General features: G+C 51.3%; 1 protein-coding gene across 5 annotated transcripts in view; it reads right to left on the bottom strand.

Annotated features, from left to right (window-relative positions):
- Positions 1-2,592: 2,592 nt before the first annotated feature.
- The window catches only part of MTMR3 (myotubularin related protein 3), a 73,359-nt gene continuing 61,445 nt past the window's right edge, over positions 2,593-14,506 (bottom strand). For all 5 annotated transcript variants that reach the window (XM_088175902.1, XM_088175900.1, XM_088175903.1 and 2 more), the window contains 5 exons: positions 12,388-12,533; positions 10,371-11,766; positions 8,476-8,586; positions 8,144-8,232; positions 2,593-4,795 (listed from right to left, as the gene is read on the bottom strand). In XM_088175902.1, coding sequence (XP_088032028.1) covers positions 4,624-4,795; positions 8,144-8,232; positions 8,476-8,586; positions 10,371-11,766; positions 12,388-12,533 — 1,914 coding nt within the window. In that variant the 3' untranslated portion in view covers positions 2,593-4,623. The remainder of the gene's footprint in view (positions 4,796-8,143; positions 8,233-8,475; positions 8,587-10,370; positions 11,767-12,387; positions 12,534-14,506) is intronic.

The raw sequence follows: 14,506 nt of genomic DNA, 5'->3' as shown, positions 1-14,506 counted from the left end.
TGTGTCCTGGCACCAGGACTCTGTCCCTGCAGTTTGGTGTCAAAGATCTCACAGGGGTCACTGCACAGGAGCTGCTGTGCCCTGTAAAGCTCAGAACAGGAAAATGAGGGAGCAATGCAGGGCTCTGAGTGACCATGGCAGAGCATCCACCCCAAGATGTGCCTGTGGGTCCAACAGCAGGAGATGGATGTGACCCAAGAGAGAAAATTCACGTGCTGGAAGTGTCTGAGGAGCTGATCAACACCTGAGACCTCCAGCTCTCCCTAAAGGCTCATCTCCAACTGCTGCCAATCCAGGCTTCCCCTCTTCCCAGCCTACATTTCTGAACACCAGGATTAATTTTTCCTCATATTTGAGCTATAATTTGCCTACAAATAAGCCCCTCAAACTGGGAGCTCTGCAGATGCACCAACACAGAGAACAAGGGACTATGAACTCATCACTGTGTAGGATAATGATAAATTTATTAAGATCTAAATATTCACTCTGAGGCTACAGCGAAATAAAGGCTGTTACACACATGAGGGTCTGACACTTCCAGTGCTGCTGAACAGCTCTGCCCTCAGAGCTTGGCATGATTTCAAATATTTCATGTGCTTCAAGTAAGTAATTGAGACTTCAGATGTCATTTTAATATAAATCCCACCCAAAAAGAGGATAATCAAACCCATCACCTGCTGCCACAGCAAGGCCTTAAAAATCATTTTGTGACAGAGCTGTGGGAAATTGGTTTAAACCCCAAATTTTTAAAATAATAAAGTCAAACTTGAGCAGCATTTTACAAAATGCCGAAGTCCAAAGAACAGTGAGCTGAAATCCCAAAATGCAACAATGGGAGCTCTGGCAGCTGCAGTGTGGGGAGATGGACAGTTCCAAGGACTGGGGAACTCCTGGGCCAGTCCTGCACCTGGCAGAGCTGCCTCCAAACCTCGTCCTGGATAATTCCAGACCCCTCTGTTCCAGACCTTGAACCTGCTCAGCGTCCTGCACGTGGTCATTGCCCTTTGCAGCCTGCCAGCACCTCCAAACCTCTCCCAGGGCAGGCTCCATCCACCCCTGCAGCCTTTCCCAGGTCGTGGAGCAGTTCCCAAACATCTCCTTCCCCCTCCTTCCCCAGTAGAGCTGTTGGTTTCCATCCTGCACCTGCCCCCACCACCCTGAGCTGCACCCAGCCCTGAGAGCTGAGCTCTCCCACCCAGGGTGAGACCCCTCCTGCCCTGACTCCAGCGCCACCTCCCCCCTGCCCTGCGAGGAGCGGCCCTGTTGCTGTCGAACCTGGCAGGAGAGTTCCCAGAGATTCCTGGCGCTGTTTGAGACCCCGCCTCAGGCTGTTCCACAGCACTATCCGCCTACCGCGACAGCAGCGCCAGTGTCCCGAGAGCTGGGACAAAGGAAAGAGGGAAGGAGGCTCCTTAGGAAGAACTGATCACGGGGAAATGAGCTTTGACACCTTCAGCCGTGTCCTCCTCTGCCCCTGGCAGGAGCCCTTCTGCACCTTGGGGAAGCTCAGAACTTCTCTGACCTCTGCCGGGGCAGAGACTCACACTCGGCATTTCTCACATGAAAAACTTCTGTCAGCGCCGTGCCCGGGGCTCACAACGTTTGCAGGACAATGAGCTCCTGGAAAAGCACTCGGGAGAAACTCAAATATGAGAGGAGCTCTAGGAAATCCCATTGTGAGGTGTAACTGAAGCACTTGTTCCTTACACCATCAAACACGATTCCTGCTTATTTTCCACTCCAGATCCCATAAGCAGCTCTACCCCAACTTTTAATTTGATTTAATGAACACCATCAAATCACAGAGGGATTGTGCTCAAGGTCTTGTGATGACACATCTGGCCCCACATCCCTCACAGCTGCTCAGAGCCCAGAGAATTCAGGGCAAATCCTCAAATACGTAAGAGGAGAAATGAATGATGGAGAGAGCCTGAGGGGACAGGACTGTGCACAGCCAGAATGAGCAGGCAGTGCTTGGAAAATGGGAATAATCCTTGTGCAGGGCAAAGATCAGTTGAGTTTTCCACCTTCTGGGAAAAAAAGAAAAAAGATCTTAAATCTGAGTGAGTTTGGTTTGTTCCCAAAGAGCCACAGCTCTACCATCCAGCATCAAGATAAGGCAGGTGCAAGTGGGAATGGAGCTTCCACTGCCAAACCCCACCGGAGGCAGGGGGAATTCCCTGGAGATCCGGGCTGCTCCTGTATTTGGGTAACATCATCAGACTAAATACGATGGTTGCTCAAGGGGAAAAAGAAAAACATGGTAGGGAAGGAGCTGAGACTCTGGCACCTTTCTCCATCCTGGGAAAACCATGCTGATTGTGCCAACAAAACCTGGCAGGGTGTGTGTGTTCTGTGCTTCCCCCTTCTGGGACTCCTGCACCAGGAAAACCAAGCCTAAGATTCAACTTTTCCTCTAAAGTTTAGGAGTGACACTTTGTTGCTCCTTGGAAAGACACAGCGTGGAACAGAAAGCCAAGGGCAGCAGCTGCAGCCTCCTTTTCCAAGGCCTTGGTGTTCCTGCTGAGCCTCCAAAACGTCCCCTCCGAGGGACAGGGAAGAAAAAAAATTAGAAAGTGTGTTAGCAAATGCTCCCATGCAAAAGTCTAAACTTTATTCACTTTTATTTATATATTTAACAATTCTAAAGTATTTACTTCTCGCTTTTGACAAAAATGAAAAATATAGGAGCACTTTACTCTCTTGTAGAGAGAAGGGTTATTTCTGTACACAGCTACGGAGAGACGGCTTCCTCCTTTACATACAAAGAAAAATAATATTAATAAAAAAAGTGCTTCATCGATCCAAAAAAGCCTAAAGAGCTGCAAGCTTTTATTCACACTGTACATCCCAGCCCCGGCCCGGAGCCGACCCTCTTGGCACGTGTGGAGGCTCCGGCTGATTCTGCACCACAAAGCCACACAAGGTTGGGGTGTCCCCCCACCCCGGCCCTGCCACCTCCCCCTCACCACCCTGGGAAGAGCCGGACGTTCCCTCATCCTGCTCCACACGGAACAGCCACACCTGTGCCTCCCTTCCAGCCCCCACCACCGGATTAGGAATAGATCCTAAACATGCCTTGGCTGGAAACGCCGTCCTTCACTTTGCTTTTCCCTCAGTGTTTCTTTCTCTAGACCTGTGCCAGAGATCCCAAGATGCTCCGTCCGTTCCCAGACCCCTTTCCCACACGGACGCAGCCTCCTCCTTCCTGGACGTTCCAGCAGGGATCCTGGCAGGGTGGGAAGGGCACAGTCCAACAACTTCAGCATCTCCCCTCTGACCCACTGAGCTCTGCCAGATGGTTTCTCCATGTGAGCCTCCCTTTGGATGATGTGATTGTGACATTCCAGGGAAGGAGAATGCTCCTTTCCCAAGGTTTCTTACATTTTGAGCTGTTGTATCTAGAACTCTCAAATACTCCAGGATTCTTGGGAATACCATAGAGAATTTGGGATTTTGCCTAGGGAATGCACTGTGAGCAGGATCTACTCTTCCTCCTTGCCAGATTGCACTAAGCAGGATCTATGGGAAGGGAATGGGATGAGCACCTACCAGTTGGTTACAAACGGGTATTTGGGAGTTTTACTCTTCAGTGAGGTGAGTCTGATTGGGACAGAAGGAGGAAGGGGAATCCATAATGCATTTTGGATTGTTTTAAGCTCCTCAGGCAGCTTTTTCCTATCTGGAGTACACTGAACACAGCCTGGGAAAGGAGGAGCATCCCAGGAGGGCACCCAGCACCAGCGCCATCCGCACAGGCTGAGCCCGGCGGCGGGGGCGGGTCCCAGCCACCTTCCATCAGTTTGGATCGTCCAGTAAAGTGCGAGTGACCAGCCAGGACCTGACCATGGCAATGCTCTGCTCCCAGAGGGAATCTCACACGGATTGGGCAAGGACAAGGCAGAGGTCTGCTCCTGTCCAAGGTGGATTGAATCAGAAATTGCATGGTCAGACCCCTGGCAAGGCCCGGTGTGATGCCTGGCTCGGCTCTCACCAACAGCACGAGCATTCATGAGCCAGCATTCCCGGTGTTCCTGCTCCGAGGGCTCAGACCTCACAGACTGTGCGTGCAGGTACAGAGCCACCAGCACAGGAACCTGACTGAGACCCCCTCGGGCAACCCACTGTGAGAACAGAGAGGGAAAAGGTCTCTGGGGAAGGAGATTCCCCACCTCTTCTAGCAGCAACAGGTTCCCAAACAGCAGTTTCAGGTTTGGAATAACAGGAGTGATTGAAAGCACTGGAGGCTGCAGCTATTCAGGCTCTGCGCTCCGGCCGGCCCAGCTCCCTCTGCTCCCTGCTCCCCAAAATCCTCGGCCTGCAGCAGTTCCGCAGTGGGACAGATAAATACCCACAGGGATCCTGGCTCTGCACCAGCTCCCTCCCGCAAACAAACAGAATTATTATTATATATACACGCACGCACGCGCGGGGACACGGACACACGACAGGACAGGCAGGAAAGGGGGAAGAGCTGCACAAGGAGAATCCCACAATCCAGCGGCACATCTCGAGGTCTGCCCCGCCTCCACGCGCAGCCTCCCAGCCCCGGCCCCCCGCGATCCGCGTGTCCGTGGGGAAGGCTCGGCTCGGCTGCTCCCCCGCCGCTCCCAGGCCAGGAATTCAGTTGGACGTGGCAGTGATGGGCTTGTCCAGTTCGAGGTCCAGGCTGGAGCTGCCGGGGTGGAGGCTGCTGTAGCAGGATTTGCAGACTCTGCTGGGCTCAAAGAGCTGCTGGCTGGGAACGGGCACCTTCTGGTTACAGCAACTGGAGCAGAACACGTTGCCACAATTCCTTGCATCAGGAACAAGGAGAAATGGAAAAGATCAGAAGGAGTTTGACAAAATTAGAATGAGATATTGCCAGTGCTGGGACTGGGGAGATACCTCCCTACAGGACAGGGCATGGGCAGAAACAGCTCCAACATCTGTGCTCCTCCCTCCTATGGATGGAGTAGAGATCCCGGGAGTGGGTATGGGAAGGAGCATGGAGCCAGGGCCAGTGTGGATTGCAGGTCATTAAATGCCTCTGTTCAGCCCTCTTGTCACACAGAGAGCTCTCTGCCATTCACCATGGAACGGTTTAGGTGGGAAGAGACCTTAAAGCTCACCCAGTGCCACCTCTGCTACGACCAGGGACCCCTTCCACTGTCCCAGGCTGCTCCAAGCTCCGTTCAGCCTGGCCTCCAGCACGGTGCCAATGCCACGCTGAGGCACAGTGCTGAGGGGCTGAAGCAGAGCCACCATGGACCCTTCTGAGCCAGGCCCTGGGGAATGTGGGGAACATTGGGAATGGGGGCTCTGGCCCTGCTCACACAGCTCATCCAGCCCTGGCTCCCAGGAGGGATGTGGCAGTGCTAGGAGCAGGCTGGACTCTGCTCCCAGGCTCTGCTCAGAGCTGAAAAGGTTTAAACATGGAAATATCAAAGCCCTCAGTTGCTGCCACCCTCCCACTGCCCCCACAGCCACTCCAGCAGTCCCACACTCCTGTATCCAGGAAACTGAGCCAAGGAGGAACATGCAAAGCCCGGGGTGGGCAGGCAGCTGTTCCATGCACAGGTGGGCACGCGCAGCATTCCCGGCACTGGCGGAGCCGCACCGGCACATGCACCTCGTTACAGCTCAGTCATTAATTACCTTCTGCAGCCCCCCTCAAAACCTGTGAGCCCTCTGTGCCCTGTCCTCCATTCCTACAAGGAGCTGGGAGCAGCACTCCAGGGACTTGGGTTTTGCCCTTTCCATTAACTCTTTGGCATCAGGATTTGGTGCTGTTGTTGTTCTGCACTGGAGATTTGCTGCTGCCAAGAGACTCCCGGGGAATTCTGCTGACACCCAGCAGCTCTGATTAATCTTTCCTTGCCAAGAAAGGAGATTTCCAGCTGCTGGTCACTGATGGGGAGAGAGGCAGCAGAGAAATCCCATTTCCCACTTCAGTGGGCTCATTTCCTCAGTCCCACATCCCCCACTCCCGGCACGCAAAGGCTGACAGGGACCAGCCTCTCTGCAAAGGTTCTAGAGACTGGAGGGCCCTGCTGGAAATCCCTGTCAGAAGAACCTGCAGGAGTGGGAATGGCCCTGGGAGGTGCCACACAGCTCCCACAGCCCCATCTCGCTGCTCAAGGAATGATTATCCCAGAGCAGCTCACTGATGGATGAGGGGAAAATCATCAGAGGGATTAAAACAAGGATCTCTTTGTTGGAGCTCACCATTGCTAACATATGCTGGGGTTTTTGTTGTTTTATCCTAGACAATGGTGCTCTGACACTACTTTGGAAAGCTCTGGACAGCTCATCCTTCTATCTCGGTGGTCCCTGCTTTGCTTCAGAGATTAAAAAACAGACATAAAAAACAGGCTGGAAAAGGGATGTTGCTCGTTTGAGGAAGGGGGGCTGAAATTCACACTCCCCATGCCTCCTCCTCATCCCAAATCTCAGATATTCATCCAGTTTTGGTTATCCTGACCCTCCACCAGCTCTGTGGCACCTGTTCCAGCCGTGGGCTTTTCAGTCCTTCTAAAATAAGTGGCATGCTTTTGCTAACACCCTGCACAGCAATACTGGAATTGTTTGACAACACATGGCCCTCTCCCAAAAACATATGGAAAAAAATGGAAATTATCAAAAATAAAAGCATAAAACTTGCAGGACAGTCTCCTGTCAGTGAGCAGTACACACAAGGACTGACAGTGAGTGTTAGTCTGAGCCACATCCCAGTTAAGCTCCCAAAAGCCAAGTCCTAAAAGCCTTTCTGTGAGGATAGAGGGCTGTTCACATGGATCCAATCCCCAGCAGCTCGTGCTGGCCACCCCCAGCTTAGTTCTGGTGATTTCCAGGCAAGTGAGAAACAAAGGGGGAGAAAAGCTGAGTTAGTTGGGAGAAGTCACCCAGGAAAGGCAGACAGACAACGGGCAGAGGCTGCTGGAAATGCTCACCAGAGCTGATCAACTCGGTCAGTGTCCCTGCAGGGAGGAGAGAGAGCTCAGGGCAACAGGAACAGGGAGCAAACACTGGCAACCAAGGAAGCTGGAAGGTTTTACCCTGCTCAAGGCCTTACACTGTGGGGTTCAATTCATTTCCACTCCCAGGGAGGGGTGTAAACATTTACTACAGAGATACTCATGGTGTTGGTCTCACCAATAGCTGGGTCACTGCATGTGTGGAAGCTGAAGGAGTGAAGACCCTACAGGGAGATTTGAGCCAGACCTGAAACCCTGAGTCCGTTTTAACTCCTTATGGGGCTGTGGGTGACTTGTGTATATCCAGGCTCTGGGAGTTGTCCCAAGCTCAAGTTTAGGGAACTGAGCCCTGGGGATACAAACACAGTGGGCATGGTAAAAAAAATAAATTCAGATTATTTTCCTTCTTCCCTGGGTTTGGTTAACTTTACAAGACTAAATGGATCAAAATAAAAACCAGACAAAACCCAAAACTATGTTCATAACTCTTTGCTACTTCAAAAAGCAGTGGAGCTTCAAAATGTGGTAACTGAGATTTATTTAAATGATGGCTTCTGTAATAGTTTTTGCATGTTCAGAAACCAGGAATAGGAATTTATTTGAAACAGAACTGGAAACTGGAGATTCTCTGGCTTTAACTCCAGCATACTGAGCCATGTGGTCTCTGCCTCCTGCTCTTCATCAAGCCCCTGCTGCTGCCTGAGCTGCTGCAAACTCTGTGGCAACAAGTCTAGCAAAGAATAATCCAAAAAACCTTGATCTCACACAGGTGTTCTGTTCAGATTCTGTAGAAGCAAGTTAATGAAAAGGGGAGAAAGGTTAGAGAAGGAAAGGAGCAGTTTTCCAACCAGCAATGGGAAGAAGATGCTATTCCTGTATTTTATGTAACTCATATATTGAATTTCTGAATCCTAAGAGGACAAAGTTCTGTTTTGTATAAATCTAAACTGCCTCCAAATCCAGTTTGAGGAAAGAAAGGTGGGATCTGTTTTGGCTGGAGTGGAGCAGACACCAAATGTGGCTTTTAAATATCTCCCTGCACGGGCTGAACTGAGCAGCAGGAGCTGTTCTGATCCCTGGGCAGCACATGCCTGCTCCAGCCCCCAGCCCTGAGGCAGGAGCTGTGTGTGTGCTGTGCAGGGAGGGGAGCAGAGCCCAGTCCCAGTCCCAGTCCCAGTCCCAGTTACCTGCAGTGGTGTTTCCGACTGGCGAGCCAGAAGGCGCTGTCGCAGCCGTAGCAGTGAGCGGCCAGGTGATCCGGGAGCCACCGCGTCACCTGTGGGCAGGGACGGGGCATCAGGGACAGGGAAGTGGCAACAATCCTGAGCTCAGCCCCCTCCCCAGCTCCCAGAGGTTGTGCAGCAGAGGGCTCATAGGCACAGGTACTGGTATGTCAGGTGTGAGACCAGCAGAACGCAAGGAAAAGAGTTCCCAAGAAGTGGCACGTGAGCAAAGGCTAGAGGATAATTTGAATTAGGATTATCCCAGAGTGAGCAATTTACAGGGATTTAGTCTGTACCTCTGTATCCTGTTTATCCACCTGTTCCCAGCTGGCTTCAGAGAAAATCTCTGTGCTGCAGCGAGACAAGCAGTTCTGATCCAGATTGCTTTCCGAGTCGGGAATAGACGTCTGTTGGCAAACAAACAGAGCTGAACGGAACCCCCCAGATCCCTGTTCCACACAAATAAAACCCAGAAACCCCAACAGGGCACGTCTGGACTCTCTAGAAATGGGAAGATGTGAGGCAGAGTGGATTTAGAATCCAGTTTCTGCTGCAAAGTTCTGGGAAGGCTTTGGGTGATTAACCAAAACCTGCTCCCTGTGGCTCCAATTCCAGGGTCCTGATTCCTTTCCAAGGGTATTTCACTTTCAAAACTATAATTAGTAATACAGATATCCTTTTGTTGGCAAAGATTCTGGAAAATACAAGCCAAATTGCATATGGGAAACTAAGAATTTGAGCCATGTATATTCTATGTATAGGTTTTGGGAATAATGCTTTCTTAATATAGCCTATCCAGGTAGAGGTTGATTTTAACTCTCTTAAAACTCAGCCAGCCCTTAAAATATATCAAAATAGCAAGAAATCTTGAGTTAAAGTATTTTTATGCCTGAGGAATGGGCAATCCTGGAGTTCCAGAGGAAAACCTGCAACTCCCAAGCTGAGGCACAAATGGAAGGTAGAGATCAGGTTCTTAAAAATGGGGAATTTTCTGGAGGCACTGCCAGCCCTACACTGCAGCTTCTGAAGGCCCTTAAAAATGGGAGCAGAATCCATTAAGCCAAAGCACCCAATTTCTCCAAGGAATTCAAGCTTTTAGCAGTGACATGGAGCCCAATGAGCACCTTGTGCTGCATCTCCAAAGGGAAGAGCCAAGAAGGCTCCAAGGATTTTTCACAACAACGTACCTGGGACTATCCAGCACCTCTGCCACTTCTAAACAGTGATTTCAACAAACAGAACCTGGGAACCTCCTACAAATATTTTTTTTTCAGTTTTGCAGGCATATAAATGATGCAGAAAAAGCAAATCTCTGATGGATGTTGCAACAGCCTCAGTAATTACAGGCAAGTGCTCAAACCCACAGGAAAGCACAATTCTCTACAACTTTAAACCCTTCCAGATAAAAGCACAAATGGTTTTAAAGCTCCCGTAAAATTCTTAATTTATTGAGAAAAACCCTTGTTGAAATACAGCTGCCACAAAAGCTCAGGCAATTTATTTCAGTTAATTTAGAATTCTAGAAATTTATTCCAGTCATTGAACTTGGAGCATCTGAAAGGGATGGTGTGACCCTGATGGGTTTGAGCTCACAGAGCTGCCAGTGCAGCTGGAACCTGCAGAGAACCAAGGGATCATCCTATGCTGCTGTCCCAAAAATGGCACAGGAAAAAATCTTTGCAGTAAACCAGGGGTTTGGTTGGTTTTACTAAGGTTTGCTAAACCAAGGGCTTGGTTGGTTTTACTTAAGTTTGGTAAACCAGGGGTTTGGTTGGTTTTACTGAGGTTTAGTAAACCAGGGGTTTGGTTGGTTTTACTGAGGTTTGGTAAACCAGGGGTTTGGTTGGTTTTACTGAGGTTTAGTAAACCAGGGGTTTGGTTGGTTTTACTGAGGTTTAGTAAACCAGGGGTTTGGTTGGTTTTACCGAGGCCAGGGAAGGTGTTTAGGCATGGCCAGGGTTCTGTGAGCTGCTGTGCAACACCCATCTCGAAATAAACCTTTCTGCTCAATCTGAAGTTCAGTGACAGCACCAGTCATCAGGACCTGCCACTATCAAGTATTCAGGCAGTGTCTGCCCTCTCCAGGATGATGTGGAGAGGTCTGTAAGAGCCCAGAAATCAGGCCCTGAGCTGTGAGGCAGGAGCTGAGGGCTGGGTGAGCTCCGTGCCCGGCCCAGTGACGCTCACTCACCACTTCGTCGCCGTAGTCGCCGTTGAGGCGCAGGGAGCTGTTGAGGAGCTGGCTCTCCAGGCGGCTCTTCAGCTCCTGCACCTGCTTCTTCAGGGTCTCCACCTCCTGCTGATGGCCCGTCTCGATCTGGCGCAGGCGCTGCTGGATGACGTCGCTGTAGACGGGCATCCCATCGTCGTCCAGGTGGCTGCGGGCCGGCTGGTCCGGGCTGCTGGCCGGCTGCTTGCCGAGCTGGCTCAACACCCATTTCTGGTGCAAGTTCCTCAGGTGGAGCTGAGCAGAGCTGCAGCTGGCCGTGGACACCTGGCGGCTCAGCGAGGCCTTGATGTGCCCATCCTCGCCGTTGACGCAGTGTCCGTTGGTGGTGGGGAATTTTGGGGCCGTGAGTCCCGAGGGTTTCTCCATCAGTTTGTTCTCCAGCTCCAGCTCCCCATTATACACCAGCTCATCTTTGCGGTCTGCTAGAGGCAAGGCACAAGGGGAAGGCATCGGGAGGTGTGTGGTGCTGCTACCAGAAGTCCTGTGTGCTCTTGATCCCAGTTTTTGGAGCTCTATCATGCACTCCCCCTCCGGCCTGTTCTCCAGAGTTCGGGACAGCTGGTCAGCGCTGTTGTCGAAGGGGTGAGGTCTGTGGCACGAAGCCCTGGGCGTGAGCTCGGGCTTTGCTTCGGTCTCTGTTAAAGTTTCCGTGGAGCTTTCGATGTTGGATGTCCTTTCCTCCATCAGGGCTGTCAAAGGGAAGGCAAGGCTGGCCTGGGCTGTGCCGTACGGGCTCTCTACTTCTCCTTCACCCTTCCCAACAGCTTCCTCCTCCGTGTTGTTTGGAGCATCTCTGTTTCCAGAGCCCTCAGAAGGAGCAGCCTGCAGTCCTCTCCCCTGAGGTGCCTTCTGGAGAGCGCTGCTGGGCTCGCTGGGCTCGTCCTGCTGCCCTCTGAGCTCCGCAGCACTGCGTGAGGCCGGGTGTGGGTTGGCTGTGGGATTGTTCGTTACGGTACCTGTATCCACCTCGGCCTTTTCCCCACACAGATTGTCGGCTCTCTTCTCCTTATCCAGGCCAACCTCACCCCCTTTCCCTGCTGCCTCCAGGCCACCCCTCAAGTGCTCCTCCAGCCCAACATCATCTTTAGTGGCCTCCTGCAGAATGTTCTCCATTTGTCCCTCTGCCACCCCGGCTGCCACAGAGAGCTCTGCCCCCATGGGGGCCCTGGCCTGCCTGCCCAGCCCGTCCCCCTCGAAGGGGTCGTCCCCAGGGGGGCCGAGGCTGCTGAGCTCCAGGGAGCGCCGGTGCTCCTGCCACTTCTCGTTGAGGCTGGGGTCGCTGCTGCGGCGGTTGGTTGTAGGCACGCTGCTGTCACAGGCTGTCGTCAGATTGTCAAAGGACCTTGTCTTTGGTAGCCTGCAAAGGGACAAACAATCCCACTCCCCAGTCAGAGGATGTTTTTACAACATTGAGCTACTGAGGTTTAAAACCAGCCCCCCAGTTAGGACAGTAACAATCTGCCAGCTAATGGACTTGTGGGAAGTATTACCCATGAGCACATTCCAACCATCTGTACTGCAGAACTGCTTCAGTACTTCCTTTGTTTGCCATCAGGAAAATATGTTCAACCAGACTTCAAACATTCCCAGATTAATCCCTTTACAAGCAAGCCCCAATGCTTACAGCCTGGTCACACCTCCTAATTAACATGTGCTCAGAGTCACTGTACAACAAGCAAAGAAATGGTTATGCAACACTGAAGAACTCAAATTCAAGATAACCAGTGAAAGCTTATATCCCACAAGGATAGAAGGAATTCTCTGTGGCTGTGTGACACCCAGAGTTTAACTCCATTTGCCCAGCTTCTCTCTGCCACGCTGTCAGCCCTGAAATGTGACGGCTTCCAAACCCACCCCAGTCCTGCCAATGCACCTGGGAGAAACCTTGCTCTCCCACCCAAACATTCTCCTTTCATATCCCCCAATATTCCCTGTTGATCTTACTTCACAGGACGGGATTTCTGGGCTCTAGGCTCACCTGCCCAGAGGCTGCTCTTCGGGGCTAGAGCCTGGCACAGGGTATGGGGCACAGGTGTCGTCGGCAGGCGTGGAGGGGGAGGAGCAGGGCAGGTAAACAGCGCTCCAGAGCATCAGGTTCCGCACATGGCACACGGGGTACAGCACCTGGCAGGGACAGCACATGGCAAGGGTCAGCTGCTGCCTCCCAGCAGGAGAAGTTCAGCTCTGAGGGGTCAGTTCACTGGGCAGGTCTCAGCTGGGACATGTACAGCCCACGCCAAGGGATGGTGACAGGTTTTCATCAGGCACACTTGGGGTTAGAATGACCTTTTCTGTCAGAGGCAGAACAATGCCAGCCTTCAGCTCCTCCTCAATGAAGTCCTGCAATGAGCTCTCTGTGAATCTACACCTTCACAACTGATGGAATTCAGTGGCTCGTTGGGAGTGCTGAGGTTCCCTTGTGTTGTGTTAACACCGTGCCAGAGGAGCTGAACTCATTCCATGGGCCCCAATCCACCACAGCCCAGCCTGGCTCCCGAGGACACACTCATGGGTACATACTCAGTACATGCAGAAGTTCTTTGAAGAGACAGCTTGCTCTTTAAAGGGATTGATTATGGAATATGCTTTCTGCTTTAAAAACACCTGGGCTCATTTTAGCAATTCCACTCTTTTCCAAGCAACTTTCCCATGGAAAAGCAGGAAATGGCAGAGGAATAGCTGGCTCCACCAGACAGGCACTGCCCAGGCTCTCCAGGGAATGGGCACAGTCCCAAGGCTACCAGAGCTCCAGGAACATTTGAACAATGATCTCAGGGGCAGAGTTGGATTTTGGGATGCTCTGTGAAGGGCCAGGGGTTGGACTGGATGATCCTGGTGGGTCCCTTCCTAAATGAGGATATTCTGTGATTCTCTGAATGCTCTGCTTCCCTGGCACTGAGCAGGTGAAGGGCTCAGGGTTGGCTGCTGCTCTTAAACAACTCTGGCTCTATAAGAGGTGCAGCTGCACCATAGGCATATTTTAAAGCCTGAAGTAAAACCACAAGAAAATGAACCCAAAACAGGAAATTACCCACACTCCCACATGCAGAAGTGTCCTTGTATTTCCTGAGAACAGGGGCCAAGTAGGATAGAGCATAGAAGGACAGCCCAAGTACAGACCTGTCCACACAGTCACTGTGAGAGCCCTCCCTATGCTCCTCCTGACATTTTCATGGAAATCCAGAGGCATCCACAGCTTTAAGATCCCCCCAGGCTGTGTCTGCTCTGCCTCACGAACTCTCCCCAGGAGAATCAGCTGGGAAGGCTCCAAGGGCTCGTTGCAGTGACAGCCCAGAGCCAGGGCACACTCAGCCAACAAGGGCTCAGGGGAGTAGAAAGTTCATCTTTTTACAACCACTGTGGGCATAAAACTCCTTCCTGCTTAGCCAGGCTTTAAGTTTTGCTCTAAGAAACAACTGAAAGCCACATCCGTCACATACAAACCCACTGCACAGTCCTTACAGCTCAGTTTATGACATCTGATACTTCGATAAATAAAAGAGTTTAAATATTTATACAAGTCCTTGCAGTCCTAACCATGATGTCATCTGGTGTTTGCTGTCTTGCCCATGCTCTGTACCCCCGAATCTCTCACATGACCTTGTACCAAGCACATAACTGAGCCTCTTCCCAGAACCTTCAGTGAGCTCCTACGATGGAGGAGCCACACTGAAAACCTGAAGGTATTAAGAGAAACAAAGATACACTAAATAATCTGAGCCACTTTTTCTGTTTAGATTTAAAATGGATTTAGACACAGTGTCTAGGTTTGCAGGCAATTTTGTGTCACTCCTCTGACACAGCTCAGTTCTCCAGAGAGGTCTATTTATCAAACACTGAAATGTTTTCTGTTAGAAAAAATAAAATATTTAGTCATAGAAAGAACATTTCCAGCACAGAGAAATTTCTGAGGTGGCATTTGACATTCCCCAAATATCAGCAAAATTAACCCAAGACTTCAAACATCAGCCTGAGCTGGATGTTCCAAGGTGAACGTCAGGGAAAGCTGAGCTGCTCTGGAATCACCTCTGTCCATGGGGCAAGTTCAGAGAACCACACAAGGCTTTGGGTTGGAAGGGACCTTACAGCTCATGCAG

This window comes from Sturnus vulgaris, chromosome 19, assembly GCF_052056855.1.
Source record: "Sturnus vulgaris isolate bStuVul1 chromosome 19, bStuVul1.hap1, whole genome shotgun sequence".
Classification (NCBI taxonomy): domain Eukaryota; kingdom Metazoa; phylum Chordata; class Aves; order Passeriformes; family Sturnidae; genus Sturnus; species Sturnus vulgaris.
This window is presented reverse-complemented; position numbering and strand designations above follow the sequence as displayed.